The sequence below is a fragment of the Heterocephalus glaber genome, unplaced genomic scaffold (assembly GCF_053883595.1).
Source record: "Heterocephalus glaber isolate CG9 unplaced genomic scaffold, H.glaber_assembly_v1.0 deba00001461, whole genome shotgun sequence".
Lineage (NCBI taxonomy): Eukaryota > Metazoa > Chordata > Mammalia > Rodentia > Bathyergidae > Heterocephalus > Heterocephalus glaber.
This window is the reverse complement of record NW_028258308.1, coordinates 10,146,397-10,171,166: the sequence shown is the minus strand read 5'-3', so window position 1 is coordinate 10,171,166 and position 24,770 is coordinate 10,146,397. Positions and strand designations below refer to the sequence as shown.

Sequence of the window (24,770 nt, the reverse complement as noted above, 5' to 3'; positions counted from 1 at the left end):
TTCTTTAACCTCTTACATGGTCTTTTAAGGGGAATATACCTTCTAAACTGATGCTTTTTTTCCCTGTGAATAGAAGCTAAAGTGGTTTTTCTCTCCAACCCTTGGTTGATTTTTTTCTGTTTCCTGACCCAGGCAAAAAGTGACTCATCTGACTGATAAGAGTTAGGGGGATAAAAGCAAAACAGAAATATTTCAGCTTCTCCATATTGTATTCTGTGTTGTCAGAGCTAGCTTCTCATCAACACAGAGGGGCATTCTTTGTGGTTCCTCCAAGATGAAGGTCTTTTCAAGGAGCAGACTGCTTCTTTAGTTCAGCAGTGTCTATAACTGGAGAGATACATTTTTCTAACTCTTACAGTAAATGTAAAAGCCAAATGGTTCTTATTCTTTAACTTATCTCCATTGGCAGTAAAGGTGGACTCTCATCTTCCTAATTGTCTTCTTTCTGAGAGAGGCATATAACTTTACCATTTTTTTTTTCACTTCCTCTAAACTTCACCATTTCATTACATTGATGAAAATCACTGAGGAATAAGTTGTAAGGAACTAAACCTGGCATGCACTTACTGAAGTCTTGGCGTGAGGCTTAGATATTTGCATGTCTGGAGGGCATGTGGACCTGACAAGAGAGTTGGCTTCACTGATAGTCATAGTAGACACAATACCTAAGGCCCACAACACATTGAGGGACCTGCAGAAATATTTTTATTTCTTAAACTCTGAAGGAAAGAAATTCATATAATTCAACTTGGATTTGTCTTTATACCCATGCAGTCATAAAATTAAAATTTTAATATTTGAATAATATTTTAATCTTTTAATGAAAGTGTTATCAGATGAAGAGATCTTTTGACCAGAGACTTCTGGAATGAAACTGGGCCACATAACACAACCACACACGAGAATGCACAACCAAAGGGCTTCATCCAAATTGCAGCATAGGCTGAAGGGAGCCAGCAATTGCTTGAGAGAGAGAGGGTGATTAACCTGCTTATTAAAGAACAAAAGAGAAGGACTTTTTCTTGATTTTATGGGATGGGCTGAAATCTGACAATTTTCACTGTCCAGGGGCACAGTTCCAAAGATATTTTCTTCTTGTGACAGACTCAGACTCCTGGGTGTCATGGTCAACTCGTCCTAGAAACATTTGAATTTTCATGTGTCTGGTATCATCATCCTGTGCAAAGCATCTCACCCCTGTACTTGGTGGGCTAACAGGTGGTCAGTTTCACTCAGGAAATGCTGTTCCTCTTATAACTGGCGTCATCATTGGTATAAATGTCCTGGACTTAGAGTAAAGCTGTTGAAAAAGCGCAAGGGTGAGATAAAAAGAACACATACCAGCCCCAGTGGGAAATAGGCTAAGCTAACCTTATATCATACTCTGGGATATACATTTTTTAAATGATCAACATGTCTATGTGCAGAGTTGAGTAGAAACTGACTCAATGGTTAAGGCAGGAAAGGGGGTGAGGGGAAAGACACAATATGAAGATAGAGATACCAAGCCTTTCATACCATTTTTGCAACCATCAGATCTCAGTGAGCTCTAGTGGAGGCTTGGTGCAAAAGCATCTTTTAGGTCCCTAAAAACCAATCCAGGCAACTATTATAACCCACATGGCAAAAGGTCTAGTGGGAAGCTAATAATCTACTACTGTATGAGCCTCAAAATTATTGGATTTAAGTTGTCTAAGAGTAATTGAAGCTAGAGGGTTTATTATTTTGTGATAATAATTTTCCATTTCACACAAACATTCTGCTTTCTTGGTTTTATCAGTGTCTTGTTACTGGTCTGTTGAAACATATACCATGCTACTAATGGTAAAATTTACGATGCTTGGGAACTTACTTTAACGTTCTATCCGTCTGTCCCACCGTAGTAGTCCCTAATTGTCTCAAAAGGAGTCCATCAGAGACAGAAGTTGTTCAGGGCCCTCAAATGTTATAATACTGCTCTGCCTGATGCTCTAAAGGATTTTATTAGGCTGATAACCATTTACAGTGGTTCAGGCAGCTTTTAATTGCTCTTACCTATTTTAAGTTGTTTATGTGGATGTTGACCCCAATGTGTACGTGTAATTCATAGTGGCTTTGTCCTGGTCACAGGGAAGTGTCTGCCCCTTGTGAAGGTAAGATTATGTGTATGACAGGGTCTAAGCAAACAGAATTTGAGCCGTATCTCTCTGGAGCAGAAGCACAAGGTCACCAGCAAGACTGCAATTTTGGGAAAAAGGCTGCTACAGCTTACCTTGAAGTATACTTGCCATACATTTTCTATTGAGAGGCCTCAATAGATGCTATTGGATATCAGTAGGGAGAAGATATCTATTGTTTTTACAATGCAGGAGAGCTGATTGCTTTGTTGCTAGCAAACACTACTAAGGTCCTAGGTTTAAAATCAAGATGCCCCAAATTCTACAGTTAGGTGCAAACTGTATCCTGGAACAATATTCTCTAATTTGTGTGGCTTGCTTATAGGATCAAATATTAAAATAGTTGAAGAATCCAAGAATCAATAGACAAACATCAAAGTAACATAGTCATCATAGAGGCTAAAACCAAACTGGTCAAACTTGCTCCAGCTGGATTGAGGGTACATTCTTAAGTAAACTTTAGAATTCAAACTAGTGGAAAGATAGTATCTGGAGAAATTCAGACAGGCCTCCCAAAATCTCCTGGCAAACAGACTTTGAACTTCACAAAGCTGCTTTAATTAAGGAGGTTATTGAAAATGAGTTTCCAGTTAGAACAAATGTGAGAAATTTGGTGTCTATTTTTTCTAACATATAACTTGCTTAAGCTTAAGCATTTCCACAAAAAAAAAGACAGTGGCCACAGCCTCTGTAACACAAGACTCAAATGACTGCTTGGAGGAGGCCCTATGTACTATGGAGCTCATGCACAAAGCTGTAAGTGTCAGAGCTATGAGGCTCAAGAAGGAAATAGAAGACATGATGTCTTCTTGGATGGAACAAAAAGCACCCCAAAGAAGACCTGGTAACTGGAAATGTCTTCATTGCATTAGATTCTTTGCCATAAAAGTTTAGCATAAATGTTCTCTGGGGGTAGGAAATAATAAATATGGGTGGGTTTTCCTTTCTAGTTATAGTAAATTTATAGCAACAAAAATAAACTTACTGAGGATTCTTTTTTTGCCATAAGTTGTGGACACTGTACAATTGGCATCTTTTGCTAATCTGCTGAATAAAAATCCAGATTGTTTTTGCATCCACCCTCCTACATTCAGATACTATTGAGTTTCTGCCATTGGTTTTGGCAATACTAATCTGAAGTTGTAGGAATATAATTTTTCTTGGGATAATTGCCAGTGGCAAGAGATTGGCTTTTTTTTCCTTTGTATTTGTTGGGTATGGAGCCAAGTGTGTTGATAATTTTATATGTTCTACTATCCTTTCAAACTGTTTGATAAACAGGGAACAACAAAGACTTGGCATTGAAAAATGACTTCTGATGCACTAGGATATTTGTATTACTTTCCTAACACTGGGACATCTCCACCCCATCACAAGTTAAAGAATTAAAGGAGGTGAATTTATTTTAGCTCACAGTTTCAGTGGGTTCAATCCATGGTTGGCTAACTCCCAGGCATAAGTGGCATGGTGAAAGGGATGGCAGAGGAAATCTCCTTGCCCCATGACAACCAAGAAGCAGAAAAAGAAAGGAGGAGCCTGGTCATACCTTCAGTGATCCATCCCATCTAACCAGGTCCCACCTGCTAATAACACACACAGCTATGAATTCCTCAATACATTCATGCACTGGCATCCCAATAATTCAATCACCTTCAAAAAACTCCACCACTGAATACAAGAGAGTTTTGAGAGACATTTTATATCTAAACCATAGAAGTATCAGAATTCTTCAAATGAGAAACTAGTCTGGGTTGTTGCCAGGATTTTGCCTCTACCTACTTTCCAAGAATCCATCTGAATAAGACTAGTTTCTATTTTTTTCTAAGCTATAAGTCTCTTAAGTCTAAGCATTTCCAGAAGAAAAGACAGTGGCCACAGCCTCTATGGTATAAGACAAAAATGACTGAAAATCCCTCTAAGGCTGAGAAGAATAAGAAATAGGGAAAATTATGTTTGTATTTTAATTTAGCTTAAGTGTTTTTCACTTGAGTAACTTACAAGAGCAAATGGACTTGATTTTAAATTCCAACTCCTTTATACATTGATATACTAGGAAATTTATTCCTTAAAAATTATTAAATTCAATATCATGGTGAAAGAATGAAAAACAAATATTTATATATCTTAACAAAGTATTTTAAAGTGATTAAGAAGATTCAAGAGATAGGACATTTCCCCTTTTCTATCATACTTTATACCTCCAAAAGATACCTACTAACATAAACAGTAAATGCTATGTACAATGCTTTTATTACCTAAGTATGTATTCCTAAACGTAACTGTCCTCTTTTACCTTTACATGAATGTTATATAAATGAAATTATATAGTACTTTTGGGGGTATGGGGAACTTTTTTCCTTAACATTATGGGTGAAAATCATATGTGTGTAGCTGTGGTTTGTATTCATAACAAACAAAGAACCTAGGGCTTGTGCATTAATGGCTTGGCTAAACTGAAACTAGATGATGTCCACTCAGCTGCTGCAGCTGTTCAGCCTCAGTGCCAAAAATGCAGAATTGAAAATGAATGTTCCACTCAGTGGGTAGAATTTAATTTCATTCTCATAGTTCCAGCCAATAATTGCCTTGATGAACTTTGTTATATTTTTATTGATTCTTGGGCTCTCGCCAATAGTTCAGCTGTTTTGTTTGCCACTTTTAGAACTATCTGCTGGTGAATTACATTTGCTCCTTCTTGAGGCCACAAACAATGGAATCAAATCACTACTGCAAATTGAACCATCTGGGTGACTCATGTAGTTTCCCATGGTAAGGGTCCATGGAAGAGGCTAATAAGATGAGACCAGGACAGGCTACTGACTTAATCTGTAAACTCTGCTGCCTAGATTCATCACACACTGAACGTAGAAGCATATACACCATCATAGACTGAGGACAAGCAAGAGATTCTATATTTTTAATGAAGAGACTACCACTGAAGCAGACAGGTGACTCTTGACAAAAATTGAGCTATCTGCCTTTTAGTGAGTAAGTGTAATGGAGCATGTCCCCACTTACTTCTGCGAGAATGGCTATAACGGACCATTGACACTCTCCTGGGGCTGAGCATGATGTCTCACCACTGTTAACATTTTTTCTCTATATGATACTGTTTTCCCAACCTCTCTTAGTCTTCTTTTCCTGGTATAAAGGAATACTCAGACTGGGTAATTCATAATGAACAGAAATTCATCTCTTTTAGTTCTAGAGGCTAGGAAATCCAAGGTCAAGGCACTGGAAGTTTGGAGTTTGCAAGGGCCCAATCTCTACTTCCAGGAGGGTGTCATGGTCGCTGTTTATTCAGAGAGGTGGTGCTCTGTTCCTCACATAGCCCTAGAGCAGAAGAGCCAAGGGAGAATCCACTCCCCAAAATCCCTTTATTAAGGCATAAAACCTTCCCACAAGGTTGGAGTCATCATAACCTAATCACCTCTTAAAAACTTCACTTCCTGATCCCATTATCAAATTAGATTTCATCTTGAGTTTTGGAGGGACAAACATACAAAGCATAGCACAGTCCAATCAGATAGTAATTGTAACACTTGGAAACTGATATATGTCATACGTTCATCTTTCTGAACTATTTTTAGTCTGACAATTGTATGTTTTTTAACACATCAGCTAAACTTAGTAAAATACTTGCTGCATAATCTTTTTCTGAACATTTCATAATCTGGAAGGCTTTTGGGTCTGTTTTTGTTGTTTGTTCTGGCTCTCATTCATGTTGTGATGTCCTTTTCCCATGTTTATTTTTGAAATCAGTGCTAGACATGTTTGAAAAAATAGGTGCAGAAATAATTTGAGGTCTAGAATATATTTTCCTCCAGAGAGCATTGTTTCTAGTAATCTTGAGTCATCTTAACTCAGTTTTAAGGATTGCAGCTTTCTAGACCACATAGATTGCAGTTATTGAAGGCCTGACTTACTTGTGGTTTATTCTTACTGGGAGATATTTGCTCTAACAGATATTAGCATTTTACTTTATCATAGTCCCCAATCTTGGTAGGCCTTGTACTTCAACTTTTATTTCTCCTTTTTCAAAGAGACTGTCTGAAGAATTGTTTCATCATCTACTCCTGGTAGGCAACTACTCTGGGGCAAATGAGGTCCCAAACTCCATGCTCTCTTGTCTGGATTAGATTCTTGTTCTAATGATTTCTCCCTTTCTTCATAGTTTGATAATGCTACTAGGAAGTGGTTTTATACTTTCTCTGGCAATTTTTCTTTTCTCCAATGGGAAGTTTGTTCTGAATTTACTAGCCTGTCACTACCAGAAACCAGAGTAGGTTTACTTTTTCAGTGTAGTTCCTATTTCATTGCAGTATAATTTAATAGAGTAAAATGCACAGATCCTAATTGGACAGTTGATATTTTTGCCCCAAATACATATTCCTATGTTACTGTCACTCAAAGAAGACAGCCAATGTCCCCATCTTTCTGGAAAATAGCCTCATTCTCCTTTCCAGTGAACCCTCCTGCCTCACCCACACCCAGCAATCAGTCTTTTTATTTTTAGCCATCATAGCGTATTTATATTGTTGACCTTAAAATTCATATAAAATAAATGATATAATATGTACTATTTTCTCTACCTATGTTTTTAAGACTCACCTATGTTTTATAGATATCAGTGTATTCCTTTTATTGTTCAACTGTACTACCTTGTTAAAAATGCATAGTTTCTTTATTCATCTCCTGTTGATGGACATTTAAATGGTTTCCAGTTTTGCTTTATATGAATATATCTTCTTTGAGTATTCTCAGAATTGATGCTCTGAATTTTACTTTTTAAGGGAAATTAGGGGACATTCATATTTAAATATTAAGGAATATCTGTGCTATTGGAGCTTCTTATAGCAAGCTAGACATTAAACTTCATTCTCCAGCTTAGCCTTCAGCAGTAGGTTTTAGTTTTCATACTTTTTTAATTTTAGATTTCATTTATTTAACAAATTCTTTTTTTCATCAAGTTTATTGATACATTTTAGATATAAAATACAGTTACATTCATCATTGGGATCTTGTAACTTTACATGATGTATCTTGGTTCTTATTTTTTTTTCTGCTTCCCCTGCCCTCCCTTCACCCCCTCCACCCTTCTCTATTTGCAAAGACTTTGTTTCCATTTTTTCCCTTTCTCATATTTTTTCTTTTCCCTTCTTTCCTTTCCCCTACCCCTCCCACTTCCCCTACTCCTTTAGACCTTTTCTTCCTATTATACAATATCAATTCTGTAGTTTTAAAATTACAATATCAAAATTTAGAGGACATTACCACAGATTTTACAGAATTTAAAAGGATATAGAAAGCATATTACGAAAATCCTTTTTGAAATAAATTTGACAACTTCTAAGAAGTACCTTGGAAGACAAAGTAATGAAGTGACTCTGGAGCAAATATATTTAACAAATTCGTATAAAGCACTTAGTATGTGCTAGAACTAGTTTTAAATGTTAACTTATTTAATAATTCTGGCAAACATGTGGTAGTTATTATCATTGTTCACATTTCATAAAAGAAGCAATGGATACATCGAAAGGCTAATTAAGTTTCTGAGATCATGGAACCAGAGGTAGGAGAATGAAGATTCAAACCCCAAATCTCTGATTCCAGAGGCAATGCTGCCTCTCAGGAAGTGGTCAGATCTACACAGAAAATACCAATAACATGGTGTCTAATAACCTTAGAATACACAACTAGTCCCATTATATGTGCTGCAGATACTTTTATTATACCAAAAAATGAGTAAATATAATTAATATGTGCTTGTTTGACTAGCAACTTTGTTAAAGAGACTCACACAAGTGAAAGACTGAGAAAAGAAATAGTTTAAACACTTATGAACCCCAAGCAAGACTTCACTCATGTTTGCTCATTTGTTCGGAGTGATGATTCCTTTTCTCTATATTTGAGACACCAAATCCATACAACAAATATATGACAGGATTAAGGCTGTCCTTATCTTGCCAGTATCCTCCGTATCCTTGGGAGTCAATCCTCCCTGGACATTTATAAGAATGACAGGAACTTCATCTCATGGGCCTCAGTGTAATGCATATTCATCTTTGTCTTTTGCAAAATATTTTAAAATTCACTAAGGGCTTTTGGTGATATTACACAGTAAAGCCAGGTGAGGGAGCTCTCCAAGGGATACTCCATACAGTTTGACCAGTCTAAGCCAGGAGGCTGTTTCCGTGTAAAAGTGAAGACAAAATGTAACTAGAGGAAAAGTTGAGGCTTGAGAATTGTTCAAGGACTGAGAAAGACAAAGAAATAATATAAATTCTAAATTAATGCTGAGCTTGGTGGTCAAAATAAAGCTTCTCTTGAATTTTTCTTGCTTTTTCATTCTAGGTATTAAAGAAAAATGCCTAGCAAAATTGAAAGATAATCTGTGGTTAAATACATCTGAATATTTTTCTTTTTCCAAGCCTGAACTAAGTTAGCTGATTTTGAGTTTAACATTGTGAAGCACAAACCCCACCTGCCTGTGTACTGTCATGTCCCCAGTGTCTCACAGTGCCTGGTACATAGGGAGTGCTCACGAAGTGCATGTGTGTGTGTGCACGAGTGAATGAAGGAGCCATATGTTGATTTACAAAGCAGAGCAGAGGGTGGTCCTTACTACCAGTAAATTATAGTTGGAAATCTTACTAAGGAGGCAGATATTACTTTAGAAAGGGAGGTAAAATCAGGGACTCACAAGTTGGGGGATTGTCTTTAAAAAGGAAGTTAGACAAAATGCATGGCAAATTCTCATACACTGTTACAAGTTTGTAAAATAACTATTAATTCAGAGAGATTAATAACCTTGGCAAAGTTCACACAGCTCGTATCTAGAGCAACTGGGACTTCTATATGTGTTCTACATGGGTTCTTCTGAAGACGGCTATAGTATTTTTTGCAAACTTAGCCTGCAATGTGTAACGTCATCTGCTAGATGCTCACCAGAGTCAATGCCTTGGCTTTAAGGTAGTCTATACAAGGCACAAATGTAAGCTGTGAATGATCACAGGAAGTCGTGGAGTGGAAGGATATGGTTACCCTGGACCATGTGTCTGTTTCAACACTAGTATTTGACCAATAACCTGACAAGAGTTACAGTGAGAAGTGTTGTTACTGGGTTACAACAACAGTATTTCCACTTCAAGAAGTATGATCTTATGCAAATTAGTTACCTTCTTTAGTCTCTGTTTTCTGTTAATCAGGAGGGATAATGATACTTACATATTTCATAAGTCATTTTTAAGGATACCAGAAAATATAAATTTATCAGGACTTTTTCTGTATAAGTGGGAAAAATCCTGAATTCAAATTTGTTCAGTTAACTACAAGAAGGAAGAATTTATTACTTTATATTAATGTCAAATTCATATTACCATCAGATCCAGCTGTTTCAGATACAACTAGATCCAGGTTCAAATGAAGGTACCATGATTCTGTCTTTCCAAATTTTGAAGGAACTTTCCTTTGTCCTGGATTAATTCCTAGTCAAGCTATTTCTTTGTTGTCATCAAAAGCTCCTACAATCTTTAAGCTTAGATCTTGCATCTTTGCCTCCCTACATGGCAAGAGCACCCTTTATAAATTCCATCAGAAGTCCCAGAGATATCTCTCACTGGCCACATTTGTCAAACATCCTTCTCTATAGGAAGGAAACAAATCAAATGTACCAAAGTTGGGCAAGATATGAGCCTTTAAAGAAATGCTGAATTCCCAAAATAAAAAACAAACCAATACAACAAAACCAAACCAACAATTTCATTGTAATAAATAAAATGTCTAGAAAAGTATTTGGCACAGATTAGGTATTTCACAAATGTATATTCATAATTAAAAATAGAACCTAGATTTTTAAGCCCTCAAATATAAAACGTTACTAGCTTGTGGCCAAATTTTCCTGGACCACACATATATAGCCTTTTACCCTAAGATAACCTCTCATTAGAGGAGATTATAAATGTGATGTTTGCACAACTGTACTTTTGGGATTGAAACTATTCTGCATTTTAGAGAAAGCCAGTGATCTTTCAAAGAGCCTGAGTGCAGTCTAAGTTAAAGACAACTTTGTAAATAATTTTTTAAGGATTATCATAATGCTTGAAGAAATTGTTCCATTATACTGAAAATATGGCTACAGACCGAACATTTATTCCCATCTAGTAAAATCAAACAGAATAGCTTTCACCCAAATTCTCCCCACCAACAACGTAAATTCTAAATGGTTAAAATCTCTACAAGAGTGTGTCCTTCATCAATAATTAAAGACATCTAATGGACATCTGAGCCATCAGAACCTATAGATCTTCTGTAAACATGTTGTTTATGAAGCATGATCATAATGTGTAAGTATGTCAGGGATTATGACAATGTGCTTTGTTTTACCTTCATGAAGTATCTTATTTCCAAGAGTGTACAGCTTTTGGGTAGGTGAAGGTAAATTAAAGAGAATCTACAAAATAAAGGTAAGACTAAATTCAGTAATTAATTTTCTTTAAGAACTTCAACTTGAAGAATAAACATTTGTTTTTATTTAAAATTTCCATGAATTTTAAACATCTAAGTCTTTAGCATATTTTAAATATCGAAGGGTTTCATTTACCTTTACTTTTTCAAAGAGCCATCACAAAAACAACCCCAAAAAATAAAGGTTATATTTTCCATGGTAGCAGTGCAATAATAGCTTAAGTAATTTTTCTCTTTCATTTTATCAGTCATCATTAATCTTCACATTTAAGGGAAAATGACTTTTTTTAATTGACATTCAATGAGTATGAATCATCCTCAGCAACCCAGTTGTAGAACTGGGGAGATGTTTGCCATTTTACTGAACATTAGCAACCCTGCTGTTTGAAAAGTGTTCCTGTGGTTTTGTTTTGAGGGGGCACATCAAGATTTAAACAGGTAATTAGACCCTTTACATTTCTACCAGAAAATAACAGATCATACTTCTTTAAAAATAAATGGTCACTGAGCCGGGGATTTAGCTCAGTCGTGCCTCAGGCTGCCTCACAAACATAAGGTCGTGAGTTTGATTGCCAGGTATGAAAAAAGAAATGGTCATTTCAGTGGGGCCACCATATTTCACTTATGGTAAGATTTATCAACCAGAGCACAACTAATCACAGGCAACTTTTATGACATTACACTGACATTTTCGATCAAATAAAATGGATCGACACTGTAGCAGAGTCAAAAGGTATAGGGTTGTAATTTTCAGTGATGAGGTTCTTTCTCTCTGTTAGGAGAATTTAAAGGCTAATCTGGTCACATATGAAAGGCATTGTCATATTCAACTTCTAAGTGTCATGAAACTTAAGTCCCTAAAATATGACCCCAAAATGCCAGTTCATGTAATATAATACCCCGGGATAGAGAAGCATGACAGAGACATGAAAGGAGAAAGGGTGGGATCCCAGAAGTTGCCCTCATAGCAGTTTCTGTGATACCTGTGTAGCAGTGCAAAACAGAGAATGTGTATTGAGGAAGCAATGATAGGAAAAAGCCAGAGAGTCATTTTTCTATGGAAGTTGCTTTAAGGGGTCATCCTCTTGACATGTCCTGGGTCCCATTCTATTATCTTATTTGACACTGAGTTAAACATCATCAATGTACTCCTTCAGGCCAGAACTAATATCCTTTACTTTTTTCTGATCATCTTATTCTTACTCCTTTCACCCTACTTTAAACATAGTGCCTTTAATGTACTGACTTTTGACTACCCTATTCTGCTTCCCTTGTGTTGCTTTAATGCAACCACTCACCACCCCTTAACTTTGGATGACCTCAAAGTATTAGTCTCATCAGGAAACATTCCCCTTCTCCCTCATTCCCATGTGTGGACCACGTGCAAGGTTCCATACCATTTAATCATCATAGCTTGTATACAACCTACTCCACTAATTTAGGTCCCCAATTAAATACAGTTATATTGGTGGCTTCTTTTTGTGTGAATCTGTGTCACTGTCTCAGTCTCTATAGGCATGGATTGTATTTGCTGAGTCAAAGTATAAATATTTATAAATAAATAATGTTCTACTTGAGAGCCTGAGGCGTGAGGATTTCAAATACAAGGAAAGCCTGGGCAACTTAGCAAGACTCTATCTCAAAAAGAAAAGGAGGAAGAGAAAGAGGGAGAGAGGGAGGGAGGGAAGAGGGAAGGAAGGGAGGGTGTGTTAAAAGCAACTTAAAATCTATTTTTGAGTCAGAACTATGTTTAAATTGTGCTGTTGCTCATAATTAACTTTTACAGATCACTAAAGCACTCTGAACCCAACTTTTCTCATCTTTAAAAGATAAATAACAATAATACCACCCTAAGTTGGAATTAAATGGTAAATGTATACGTACTCTATATAAATATAGCAGTGACCCATGATAAGTGATTTCTTCCTATTTTTAACATCTCTGATACCATCTATCCTATTAACATAATGTTTTAACCTATTAACATAATTAACATGATTTCTATATTTTGATTTGATGAATTAAGACAGTTGGGATGTACTGTGCTAATCAAGATAAAACCTCTACTACATCCTTTCAATTTGGTAAATTTTAGGAGCATTTATCTCAATAACTACTTATGTTACTAATAATTTCTATTTTTTAAGAAAGCACTAATGCCATGAAAATATATGCAGAATACTTTCCATATTTCTTTTAAAAATTAAGAGCTATTCAAGATGTTATTTGAAAGAGTCTATAATATAGAAAAGCATAGCATCTGATTTGTGTGTGACAGTTCTGACTGACTATGTGCTGTTTCATTTAGCCTTGATTATACTTGAGTAATCAAAAGACTTGCAAATGGTGCAATTTGCAGAGGGAGAGTTTATGGTTACAAATAAAGAAAAATAGAAAGGAGAACCAAGAAATTTATGAAGATAAAACCTTGACACCTTGATATTAAATTCTAAATATTGTACATTATATTCTTTAACTAGTAAAACTATAAGGATTTAAAGTTGATGCACAAATGACAACATCCTTAGTGAAATAGAAGTGTTTCTTAACCCAAAAGAATCCAAGTTCTGATCAGTAATGTGGAGATCATTATCTATAATAACATTTACTGGTAAAGGGAAAGGAGTGAAACCTTAGACTGAACTCAGCTGTGACTAAGGCAGGTTTATTTCTGATTTCGGAATCCCAGAGTGGAAGTCATGCAGTGACTCAGAGCATTGTGATGGGCCAGCTGTCCACGGTCAAAGCTCTCCTCTGTGTGGTGAGGCACCACCCTGCCAGAGGGGAGACTCACTGGAGCCTCAACGTCATTTATTCACTGACATACTTGACACAGTTTCGATGCTAATGAGAGAGAGCAACATGCAGTTAATTTACCTTCACTACCTTGAAGATAGCTTTCACCGATTCCCAGAGCACATATGAAATGCCATAGTGGGTCCAATTAGTGACTGTTCAATTGGGATTCTGCATTAATTGTATTATAGTTATCTAGTATCTTGTCTATTACTTTTCTATACTGTGAGGACCTTGTGGCAAGGGACTATTCCATTCATTGTCTCACAGCATATCAAAAAATGTTTGGTACATAACAGGTACTTAAAAGGTGTTCACGGTGTGAATGTACAGTATGAAGTTATTATTGTATGATCCAGTCTAACCACTTGTAAGAAAAATAAGTTTATATCTAGCAGCAATGAAAACAACATAATTCACTAATTTGAGGAGTAGTCTTTTAAAAAGATTCAAGTCACAGACTATTTGCTGATATAGCTGATGGTCTACAAATAGTACCATTTTAAAGCCTTGAATCAAAGGACTTAATTTTTCCTTCAATATTGTCAATATTATTTACATGAACCATGGAAATCCTATACATAAAATCTTCAAATTGTTCTTTATAATTACATACTAAAAAGGAAATTATAAGTGTATTTATCCAGATATTTCAATATCTGGATCCTGTCACGCAGAGGAGAGAGGTGGGATATTATTTTATATCTAGAATGGAAAGTCAGGAGCCTTACGAAACGTGATGCAGTTGCTTCCATGGAATTTTGTCAGACCAATAGGAGCTTGCAAAGAACTTTTATGGACAGTATAAATATTTTGAGCTGTGGGCATCATGACCAGCTGATATTTTCTTTCCTCAGGACCAGCTGTTCAGGAGCATCCCAGACCAGAGGCAGGCACAGTTGAGGCTTGGATCTAACTAAAGACTGCTGCAGACTCTTCTGCAGCAATGTCGGTGTTAGAAGAAAGCCGGCCATTTGCTCAACAATTATCCAATGTCTACTTTACAATACTTTCACTTTTCTGTTTTAAGCTTTTTGTGAAAATCAGTCTTGCGATCCTCAGTCATTTCTACATTGTGAAAGGCAACCGAAAGGAAGCGGCAAGGATAGCAGCTGAATTTTATGGAATAACCCAAGGACAAGGTATGTTCATGATAATGATCTCCTCTCTTGAGTTCAGCTTATCACTTGATCTGTAGGCCAATGAAAACATCACATTTTTCTTTAGAGAGTTTCAAAGTGACTATTTTTTAGACTTATATTAAAGAAAATACTTGTAACTCACTATTGCTTCATGAAAAATGAAAATTGTTTTTCCCTGTAAACATTTAACTTAAAAATCAAAGCATCATTGTGAACTACATTATATATAATTGTAGTCTATTAATATTTTATTAATAAACATTTAAACATTTCATTTGCTAAGTTATACTTTTAGATGTAACTGATTGTATTTCAATAGTCCTTTAACATGTACTAGCATTATATCATTTTAAATCAAATACTTAACTATACATAAAGTAATTTTATTAAAATAGAGGATACAAAGATATTATGCATAATTTTATAATTTCATTCTAAAATAAAGCACAAAAATGAAGATGTATGGCATGTGTTTTCCTAAAGGGATTGTTATTGTTTATTCAGTCTGTCAAAAATTGTTTATAAAAGGAAAAGAACACAAATTCACAAATTTTGTGTGTGCAGCCAAGTGCATCTGTGTTTCTTAGAAGAAACTGAAGTATGAGATAAAGTGAAAACCAATAACATTAATCATAAGTTTCAAAGTTTATAATACCATTTACATTTTATTGAACCAATATTCTATATAGTAAAAATGATTCAGATGGTGGGTTTCAAAGTGATATCTTAATTTCTTATGGTCTTTCAACTCCTCTCTTATTTGATGTGAATCAAGGTATGTGTGAACATTTTATTCCAAATGCCTCTAAGGCAATTTAAATTTTCAGAATCAAAATGCAGTATCACACAATTGGAAAATGTTGATCTTTTAAAAAAGAGCATCAGAGAAGAAAGCTTGCCTTCTTAAAATCTATTTTCCCATATTTTTCAATTTGTGACATAATTAATGTTAAAGCCTTACCCTATTGATAAAATGAAAATCGAGTGGAAAATCTTTTATCATGTGTGAGGTAGATAAAATACTTTTCTGAGGAAGGTTGCTTCTGTACAAAGTGAAAAATTTCTGTATTCACTCAAAGCGAGAACAATCTAAATGCCAAAATGAAATCTTCTAAAGAAAATGAAGTCTGGAGAAGGAGCAATATTCAATCCTTTACCTTCCCTCCAGCTTTGCCTCAGAAGGGAATAATTGTGTTTAAGTGTAATATCTTTACTGCTATGTGTTCCAATTAAAATTTTTAAAAATATTAGTCAGCAAATATTGAAAATTAGATTGGAAAACAGGTAATAAAGTCATAAGGTAGTAAAATTTATTCTTATGGGAAGATCACAGCTCATTACTTCATAGTCAGAACTTGTCTATATATTATGAAAATTGCCTTAGGTAACAGTGAAATACTGACTAAAAGGAGAAACTTTTTTTGTGTGTTGACAAGGATTTTAGAGGAGTCTATGGAAGCTCCTCTTTGTACATATTCACAGATAAAAGGAGAGTTGTGGGTGAGGGTGTAGCTCCCCAGTAGAGGCTCTGGGTTCCATTGCCAGCACCACAAAAATAACTGCAAAGATGGCCCTTCCCTCTTTAGCATAATCTCACCTTGCTTATGCAGGAAATTCATGAGACTCCATGAAGCAGCTCCCATGATTCTATTTCAGGATACATTTTATTCTAAACAGGATCCTAAAATCCTGTTTATTAGAACTCTAGGATTGTGTCCCAAGATGGAAAGAAAGAAGGAAATCAATACTCACTAAGAGAAAATGTATTTCCTGGAAATGTAAAATGGGAACAAAGTTTTTAACAGCTTAGTTTTTTTCTAATATTAGGGCTATTTAACAAAATTCTCTTTCCCAATATCAGCATTAATCTATATATTTAAGAATAGAATATGCAACTGTAATTTTTATTCAGTGTAACCATAATTAGTATCCAACTTTATAAAGAATAAATCAAGTACCTTGCAAAAACTCTTAATCTCTTACTATCAAAAGATAATTCTTCTTTACTCAAGAAATTATCATTTTCTCACTAATACTTTTTCTTTTTTCTTTGAACTATAATTAAATTATTTTATGTCTTTAGATTGACTAATTGGGTTTAATTATCTTTATTTAATCCACCAATTTCCTCCTTCCTTGGAAAGATTATCACGTTCATTCCACTTTGAATTAAGTTTCTCATTCCTACTTTCAAGGCTTAGCCAGATTGCACCCCAACATTTCTGATGTGGAGTTGCCAAATTCCATGAAATGAGGTACGATGTGTGTATTTTCATGTCTTCCATAATCACAGAAGACCCTGTTGACAACATTCTTGATGCCCTCCCCAGGAGCAGTAGTACTTTGACATGAAGTAAAACAAACAATTGATTTTTCTTGATAATAATGCAAATCACCTCATTGCATGATATAAAAACCTCAGGTAATTTTTAAAAGCACTTTCCAGTGAAACTTAGACCTAGAGGTTAAACACTAGAATGTCAAGAAGCTATGTGGTAATTAAAATAGCTTAAATTATTTCCTCACCTCCACGATGCCAATGAATTTTACAAATCAATATTTTCACCTCTGAAGACTCATCAACCCATCATATTGAAGGAACCTATTCTTTACTATGCTTTTCTATTTAACTATCTCCTGTACCATTCTTGCTGTTAAATATTCTGATTGCAACTCTCTATGTTAGAGCTCAAATCTATTTTTAAAGCCAGCACTATACTTTAAGATAAATCTAACAAGAATTGGAACGTATTTTCAACTATAATATTAAACAGTTCATAGAATGAGAACATATTTGGATGTGGAAAAATATATTAATTTGGAAAAATAATTCCAAAAGCTTAGAAGAAGCCATGAACTTCTAAGATCCCAAGGACATGGGACACATCAAGGGGCAACTTCTCTCTTCTCTTATGGACACTGCTTTCCAATGTCTATATTGAACTCTAGAGAAGTTCAGCCATTTTACCTTCAAGTATGTAGAGTCAGTTCTAAGGATTTTAAGGCAATGAATATACAGGATATAAAAAAAGCAAAATGTATTATTCTCACCTTTAAGCAATCTATATTCTAAATGAGAAATTGGGATGTCCACATATAATGACCATTTTCAGATATACTAAATGCCAAATGAGTCTAAAAAATGAAAGGGTCAATTTCAGGTTCACATTTTCAGAAATAACTTTAGGGAGGAGAAACATACTTAAGATAGATTTGTATAGTTGTAATCTTTGGAGTTAGACAATGGAACAGGTTTGCAGTAGGTAGATTGCTTAGGTCTCGTTATAAGAAGATGGGGACCTAAATCGATTTGGTAATGACTGTGTGAAAAGAAAAGGAAGTACAACACAAAAAATAAAGGAAAGAACAAAGAATGATTCTGATTAGCCACACAGGCCCTGCAGTTCCTAGCCAAGGCCACCTTGGGGAAGTAGACCCTTAGCTGCTTGGTGAGTCCTGTGGGTCATCTATATCTACTGTGAAATATTAAGATAAATCAGGATGTTGTAGAGCTAAAATCTGATTTCTAGACTTACATGTGATTTATTTAATTTACATTTTTTCTTTCTTTTTTTTCTTTCTTTTTTTGATTATGCTTTGGCTTCCCATTTAAAAAATAATGTACTGGATTGACCTCTAGGGTTTTTTAGTCCATCTGACATTTTTTAGTACTTATTTTAAATTGGTATATTTGCATCTTGGTGTCAGTTTTCATTGTTATTCTCTGCTCTTTGAGTTGTAACACCTCTGTGATATGAATTTGCTACAGTTTTACTGATATTTCAGGTTTCAGACCCTGCAAATTTTAGATTATGAAAACTTCTCATGATAATGCGTTCTTGTGAGACTGCTGGAGAAGTAATCTGGTGCCATTCCACTTTATGAGGCACTTCTTTCACGGTTGAGACTTTATGTGGAATAGACAATCATCCAAGGGAATGCTTTTGCTGGTGTTTTTTGTAAGTTTGGTTTAAGGTTTCCCAACAAGAACACAATTATTATTTTTGTGCTTGTCATATCTTCCCTTGACACCTGGAAGTAGGACACCATGCAAACATGCCATCTTAATTCCAATACAAAAGATTTTGTCATTTTGGAGAATGATGTGACCAGGCTAGGAAGAGCGTCTAGAATTTGATAGAACATATTATTTTCCTCTGTCAGTGAAGTCCATCCTCAGTTCAGAACAAACTTGGAAGGAATTTAACTTTACATTACATGCCAGCACTGATAACAGTGATCTTTGTTACCCCATAGATGTGATTTTTGGTACTGCTGTGTTGATTGTGCATGTGATTATTTATATTAGGACCATTTCTCAAAAGCTCAGCAATGAAAAATTTCATAGGTCAATAGAGGCCTCTTTAACATTCATTATGTAAGTATAACAATATTCTGAACACATTTTAGACATTCTTTTCGTACTCAGGTGAAACAACTCTATATAATTACTTAAATCAATAGAGCTACTCTTATATAACAAAAAACCATCATGTTGTACTCAAAATTGCCTCAAAATTTCTTTTAAAGAGAGGCTTCAGTTTTGTTCATGCTCTATTATTTTTCAGAACTGCCAGAGCACTTTGTTGGGAGGGAGAGATTATTGTACCTTGTGAATTAAAAATGAAATTTGAGAAAGAAGTTCCATGTTAGAAATGACTTTGTCAAATTTTAATGTGTTTATATTTTTCTTCTTCCTCTATATTTGGAGAAACGTGAACTTTTTGAGTTAAATAACATAGTTGGTGATAGCTTAGGAGGGATCACTTTTTCTAGGAATATTTTTACATATTTTTTGTTTCTTTCAACTACTTGATTATATTATTTACAAGGTATACAATAATCATACATAAATTTTCAGTCAAAGGCACTGTGTTAGGTCTTAAAGATCAAATGTACCAAAAACCACAGTTTCTTTCCATAAAGGGTGTATAGCCTAGTGGAAATGAGACAGAATTTTAAAAGTAAAAAAAAATGCTATTTTACAAGATTTATAAAAGGTGCCATTGGAGTACATAAAACAGTACACAACTGAGACTAGTTTGCCTAGGTTATATAACTTAAATAACGGTTGTGCTAACTATATACATGTTTTCTCCCACAACTGTGTGTGTATTCTTATTCATAATACTCAAAAGACTTTCCAATTGCTTGTGTTCACTCCTTATGAAATTTTTTCACTTCTTCACCACTTATTTCTAAGTCATATATTTCTTGCCTGGGGCTTTATCTAAGGCTTAAGGTTTTGTTGTTGAAAGAATTGATTTTTAGGAAAAGAACAAGTATGGTCATTACTTATCACTAAACTTTTTTAAAAATGATATTTTGGTACCTATTCAAAATAAACTTTGTGTATTATGATAGATGATCTCAATGCCATCTACTGTCTTAAAATTTGTATATAAAAAGGACAAGAATGGAGTAAACACTGTCATAATAATGTACTGTTTCTCATGTTACTATCTCTTTTAGAAGATGATAAATTATTAAAGTGAGCTATTTTTCTTATTCATTGACATAACCTATAATAGTTCTGTATTTAACTTAATCCAGTAGTACTTGGATACCTGCCATATTCCTGGCATAGTGTTATATGCTAGATGTGTACACGCTGATATTTGGGTATAACGTAAAATTTCTAGATACTATATATATATATATATATATATTACATGTTATATATTTTTAATTTAATGCATATAGTATATGACTTGCTTTTTGAGTAAAAGGTGAAGACGGTGAAGGGAGACAAACCTTGCATATGTACAATAACCCAACAACAAACAAGTAGAAAATCATAAGATGTTAAATGAAAAACAGCCAAGTTTTTCAATTGTTGCTTCTTAGAAATCAAGAGAGGAAGAAATTGAGGTTAACTGATCATATAAGGCACTTTATAGAGAAGGTAGAACTTACAGTAGTAATGTAGAGGCAGAACATACTAGGTTATACAAAAGTGGAAAAGAAACCAAGCTGAATATAGAGAAGAAAAGTTTAGAATGTGAAACTAAAGAAGCCTGGTTCATCTGAAGTGAAGGTTAAAGTTTAAATATTAGAGATAAAGATACACAATTGAATGTAGTCAGAGCCAATAGGAAAATAAAAGCATATTTTCTCAAATCATATTCCCCCAAATAGATGGTTCTATTAAGAATGTTGTAATGTCTTTACTAAGTTCAGCATGAGTCATTAACTAATGGTGGAAATAATTACCACCCTAAGTATTTTATAAAATCCTTGGTGTAATGATTGAACATATCATTATGTGCATTTCATTAATTATGTGTCAGAGAAGGAATACCTCCTTGATAGTGCAGGGATGTACCACCTCAGAGAGGCTCCAGACATCACTGAAGCACATTTCAGTGAAAGAAAAACTATGTCATTGAAAGCAAGTGGAGTATTTAGACCATCATTTCTTCCAGAGAGAGAGAGAGAGAGAGAGAGAGAGAGAGAGAGAGAGAGAGAGAAGAAGGAGGAGGAGGAGGAAAGAAAGGGGAGGAGAGGGGAGGGGAGAGAGAGACAAAGAGAGACAGAGAGACAGAGAGGGGTAGAAGGATGGAAGAAAGAAAGAAAATTTGAAAAGAGAAGGAAGGAAGGGAGGGAGGGAGGGAGGAAGGAAGAACACTAGCTTGCTTGCTGGCTATCCAGACTGTTGGTATTTCTTCCTTAGTACTTGCATAGAGAACAATCATTCATTCTTTCTAGCATTTTATCAGCAAAGCTACAGAACAGACCATGCACTTTTTAGTGCTCAAATAATAACAATAACAATAACACTCAAATAACAAATCAGAGAGGGAGAGGCTAAAGGATCTCATAAGTTGATAAATTGTTAGTGCCAAAAGAATTTTCCAGGGGATGAGTGAACAAGTCTACTTTGTGAAATCTAGGCTAAGGGAAAATATATTAGAATATTTTTTCAACCCTAAAAAGCCCTATTTATTTCCATTGGGCAGGTTTTTGAAAATTTCCCTTCCAAATAGATTTAAGAGTTTTCTAGAAGACTATTAGGGATTAAAAAGCTTGGGTGGTATGAGAGAACAAAGTTCTCAAAGGCCTCTTTTATCTCTTTAAATAGAGAAACTACTTTCACGAATCTTCATAAATTGGCTTTTAGGGAAAGTTTCATCAAAGAAAGGGATAAAATAATGTTTAAAACAGGGCTGTCCTAGTTTGTTTAACATATTGTCCCAATTATGTCCATCACCACAGAACCAAACCGTCCTGTGATATGAGTCATAGTTGAACATCCTTTCTGCATTCTTTCCTAGGGATTAGAACAACAGTCAACATGTGGGACCCGCCAGGAATGAGCATAACTATGTGAAATGACAGAAGGGCATCTTTTCCCCACTAGGGCAGCCAAAATTTCCGTGTCACCATTACTTATTGAGTAAAATAGAAACTTAGAAATACACATACTCTTTGCAAAAGGCTTATAATCTTAAACTATGGGCAGAGTACAAACAAATTGAAATTCAACACTGAAATGCCAGTCGCATTCTTAAACAGAAGCACTGGCTCACTTCAACTGTCAAGTGTGCAGCTTGAGATAAATGAAAACTGACAGTGATATAATTAAAGTGATGCCTCATCCACTGATAATCTGCTCTTCATCATCATAACTCTGCAAAATCCTTTGTATTAGAGCAAATCAGGCTGGGCTGACCAAATGGAGGAGGATGCCATCCTTCTAAAAGGGGTTCAAACTCTATGGTTGCAGTGAACTAATAGCCACAGGAGCCATAATGACTGAATCAACTCCTCAGGAACAACCAAAGGCATCTCTGATTAACCACTGAGGAGACCTATGGGACTTCTCTTTTCCAGAGTCTACCTCATTCACTAGAGAAATGATTATGTCTATTGTCCATCATGCCAAAGCAAAAAGTAATTTTTAGAAAGAAATGACAGAACAAATGTATTCTTGAATTTAGAAGCTCTGTGTCTGTGACCACAAATTTGGTAAGGGAGAACTTGCCATCTCCTTTTGAGTTCAAACTCACAGAATCACAGATCTATTGAGTCTGGGACAGAATGAATACTTATTCATAGTGATTCTCCAAGAACTAAAAGAAAGAAATTGAATGAAGATTTCCCTCTTCCTCCCCCGTCTTCTCTTTCTCAGTCTCTATAGTTATGATGAAGTTGCTGATCTTGTAAAATCTAGCATAGGAGTGGTTTTATGATTTTATGGTTACTTACCATTACTGAAAGAAACCAGCCAATCAAGACTGGGAGGAGAAAATCTCTTGTAAAGTGAATGTTAGTCCTAAAACAATACTTGTCTATCTGATGGATATGATTTCCAGAAATGTGAAAGAGAGGAAGATCTGATTAAACTCTACATGGAATCCACTGAGATTGAAGACATTTTTTAAATTGTTTAATTCTGAACTTCAACGACAAAGATTTTTATAATCATTTAAAGCCTAGCACACTCCCGTAATGTCTGCGCACTGGAAGGCTGAGAAAGGAAGATCCCAAGCTCAAGCCTGGCCTGGGAAACTTTAACAACTTAGGAAACACCTGTCTCAAAACAAAAGTAAATACAAATAAAAAATGTTTGGAGATGTAGCTCAGTGAGAAGGCCCTGGGTTCAATTCCCAGTATCATAAATACAAAATAAAAATATTTTTTAAAGCTTAATTTTTCAAAGTACACACAAATGACTACAGATTTTGTTCTATGGCATTATAATGAATTTTTTCACTGTATTAGTTTTGAATGTTAAAGTATTCATAAAAGAAAAAGTAGCTTATAATTAGCCTGATGCTTATGAGGCAAACATGTTTCTTGCCAATACATGATTAAAGACTGAATTCCAATGGGAAAGTAAAGTAAGTCTTTCAAAACTGCTATTATTTTGGAGAAGGAAATTATAGTTTACTGGAAAAAAGCCATCCTTTGTTCCATGAAGTAACTGTCTATGGCTTTTAGGAACAATGAGGCTTTAGATATTGGAGAAAGCCTGCAAATATTTGTAGAATGAATAAAAAAAATATTTAATAGGAGAAATTGGAGGTTAAAATCACATTGCATATATCCTAGTGAGTTACTCAGACAATATTGGTCTAGCATTTTTTAGCCATGTGATCTTAGGGGCATTGCTTAACATCTATAGGCCCAGTTTCTTCATCAGTGAAATGGAGGTGTGGATATTTGAGACACAGGAGTAATGTTAATTTTGTATGAGATAAAATTTATTATCACTTGCCATAGTGATTCCATAAATCTTAGCTCTTTATATTATAATTTTAAATGTCTCAAAACAAAAACAGAGAACTGGCCACAATTGATTAATACAGAGAAATATCAATGAGAAAAGGTAGTGAAATTACAATAACTGTTTGCCAAGAAGTTGCTAAAAGGACATAGTAATACCAGACATATCTATTAAGGATCTGTTGTATTTCAGCATCATGTTAATCTGTTGGATAGGTGGTTTCAAATCCTAAGTGGTTGGTTTTAAACACATTTCCCTTTAATAATAATTTGTCAAAACTCTGGAAAGACTAGAAATTGTTAGTTTTTTAAAAAAATAAGTAACTGGAAAAAGGAGAATTTCAAACCAGATCCTATAGACTGCTCACATCTTACTTACGACCGATGACCTCTTCCACTGCATGCTCTTTTGCACTGAGTGGCTAAATTGAAAGAGTGACTGGCTAAATTGAGCCTTAGGTTGATCAAGTCTCTGTGCCATCTATGTGCTTTGTCTACTGGTCTTTTCCATACAAAGGGAAGGATATCAGTGAATTTTAACTATTTAAAAAGCCTAAAGTTTTCCATAAGTAAAACCAAAATAAGAAGGCCATTTAATACCTGTAAGACTCAAGATACTCCGGTTATTATTCCTAGTGATGCATTTCACAAAAGAAAGCAAGACATTCTGCACTATTCCATAGGATTAGGGCCAAGTACCACCGAAGTTGGCTGGTGTGCTCCGGGCTGAGACAGAGTGTCGTGGTTAGAGGTGTACTGAGAGTTGGAAGTTTTGAAAGGACTCGCAGAAATTTCTTTAATGATCTTACTATTTCAAAGAAATGGTTCTTCACAGAAACTCTGAATAGAACTGTTTTTCTGAGCAAATCCAGTAAAAAAGAACTGCTTGTGGCTGTATCATTGGAAAACCTAAGTTGTTGTATACTGTGATGAATTTGTCATAGCATATTACAGTGGCAAACTATTACTTACTTTTTAAATA

The 24,770-nt window shown here is 35.0% G+C and overlaps 1 protein-coding gene across 5 annotated transcripts in view; it reads left to right on the top strand.

Annotated features, from left to right (window-relative positions):
- The window catches only part of Asb5 (ankyrin repeat and SOCS box containing 5), a 72,369-nt gene that overhangs the window by 18,992 nt on the left and 28,607 nt on the right, over positions 1-24,770 (top strand). For 3 of the 5 annotated variants that reach the window (XM_004852958.3, XM_021264948.2, XM_087217019.1), the window contains exon 2: positions 14,276-14,560. The exons of 1 other annotated variant lie outside the window; for it this stretch is intronic. In XM_004852958.3, the coding sequence (XP_004853015.1) occupies positions 14,365-14,560 (196 nt within the window). In that variant the 5' untranslated portion in view covers positions 14,276-14,364. Of the gene's footprint in view, positions 1-14,275; positions 14,561-24,770 lie in introns of those variants that run through there. One more of the 5 variants, XM_021264947.2, reaches the window with a different exon arrangement.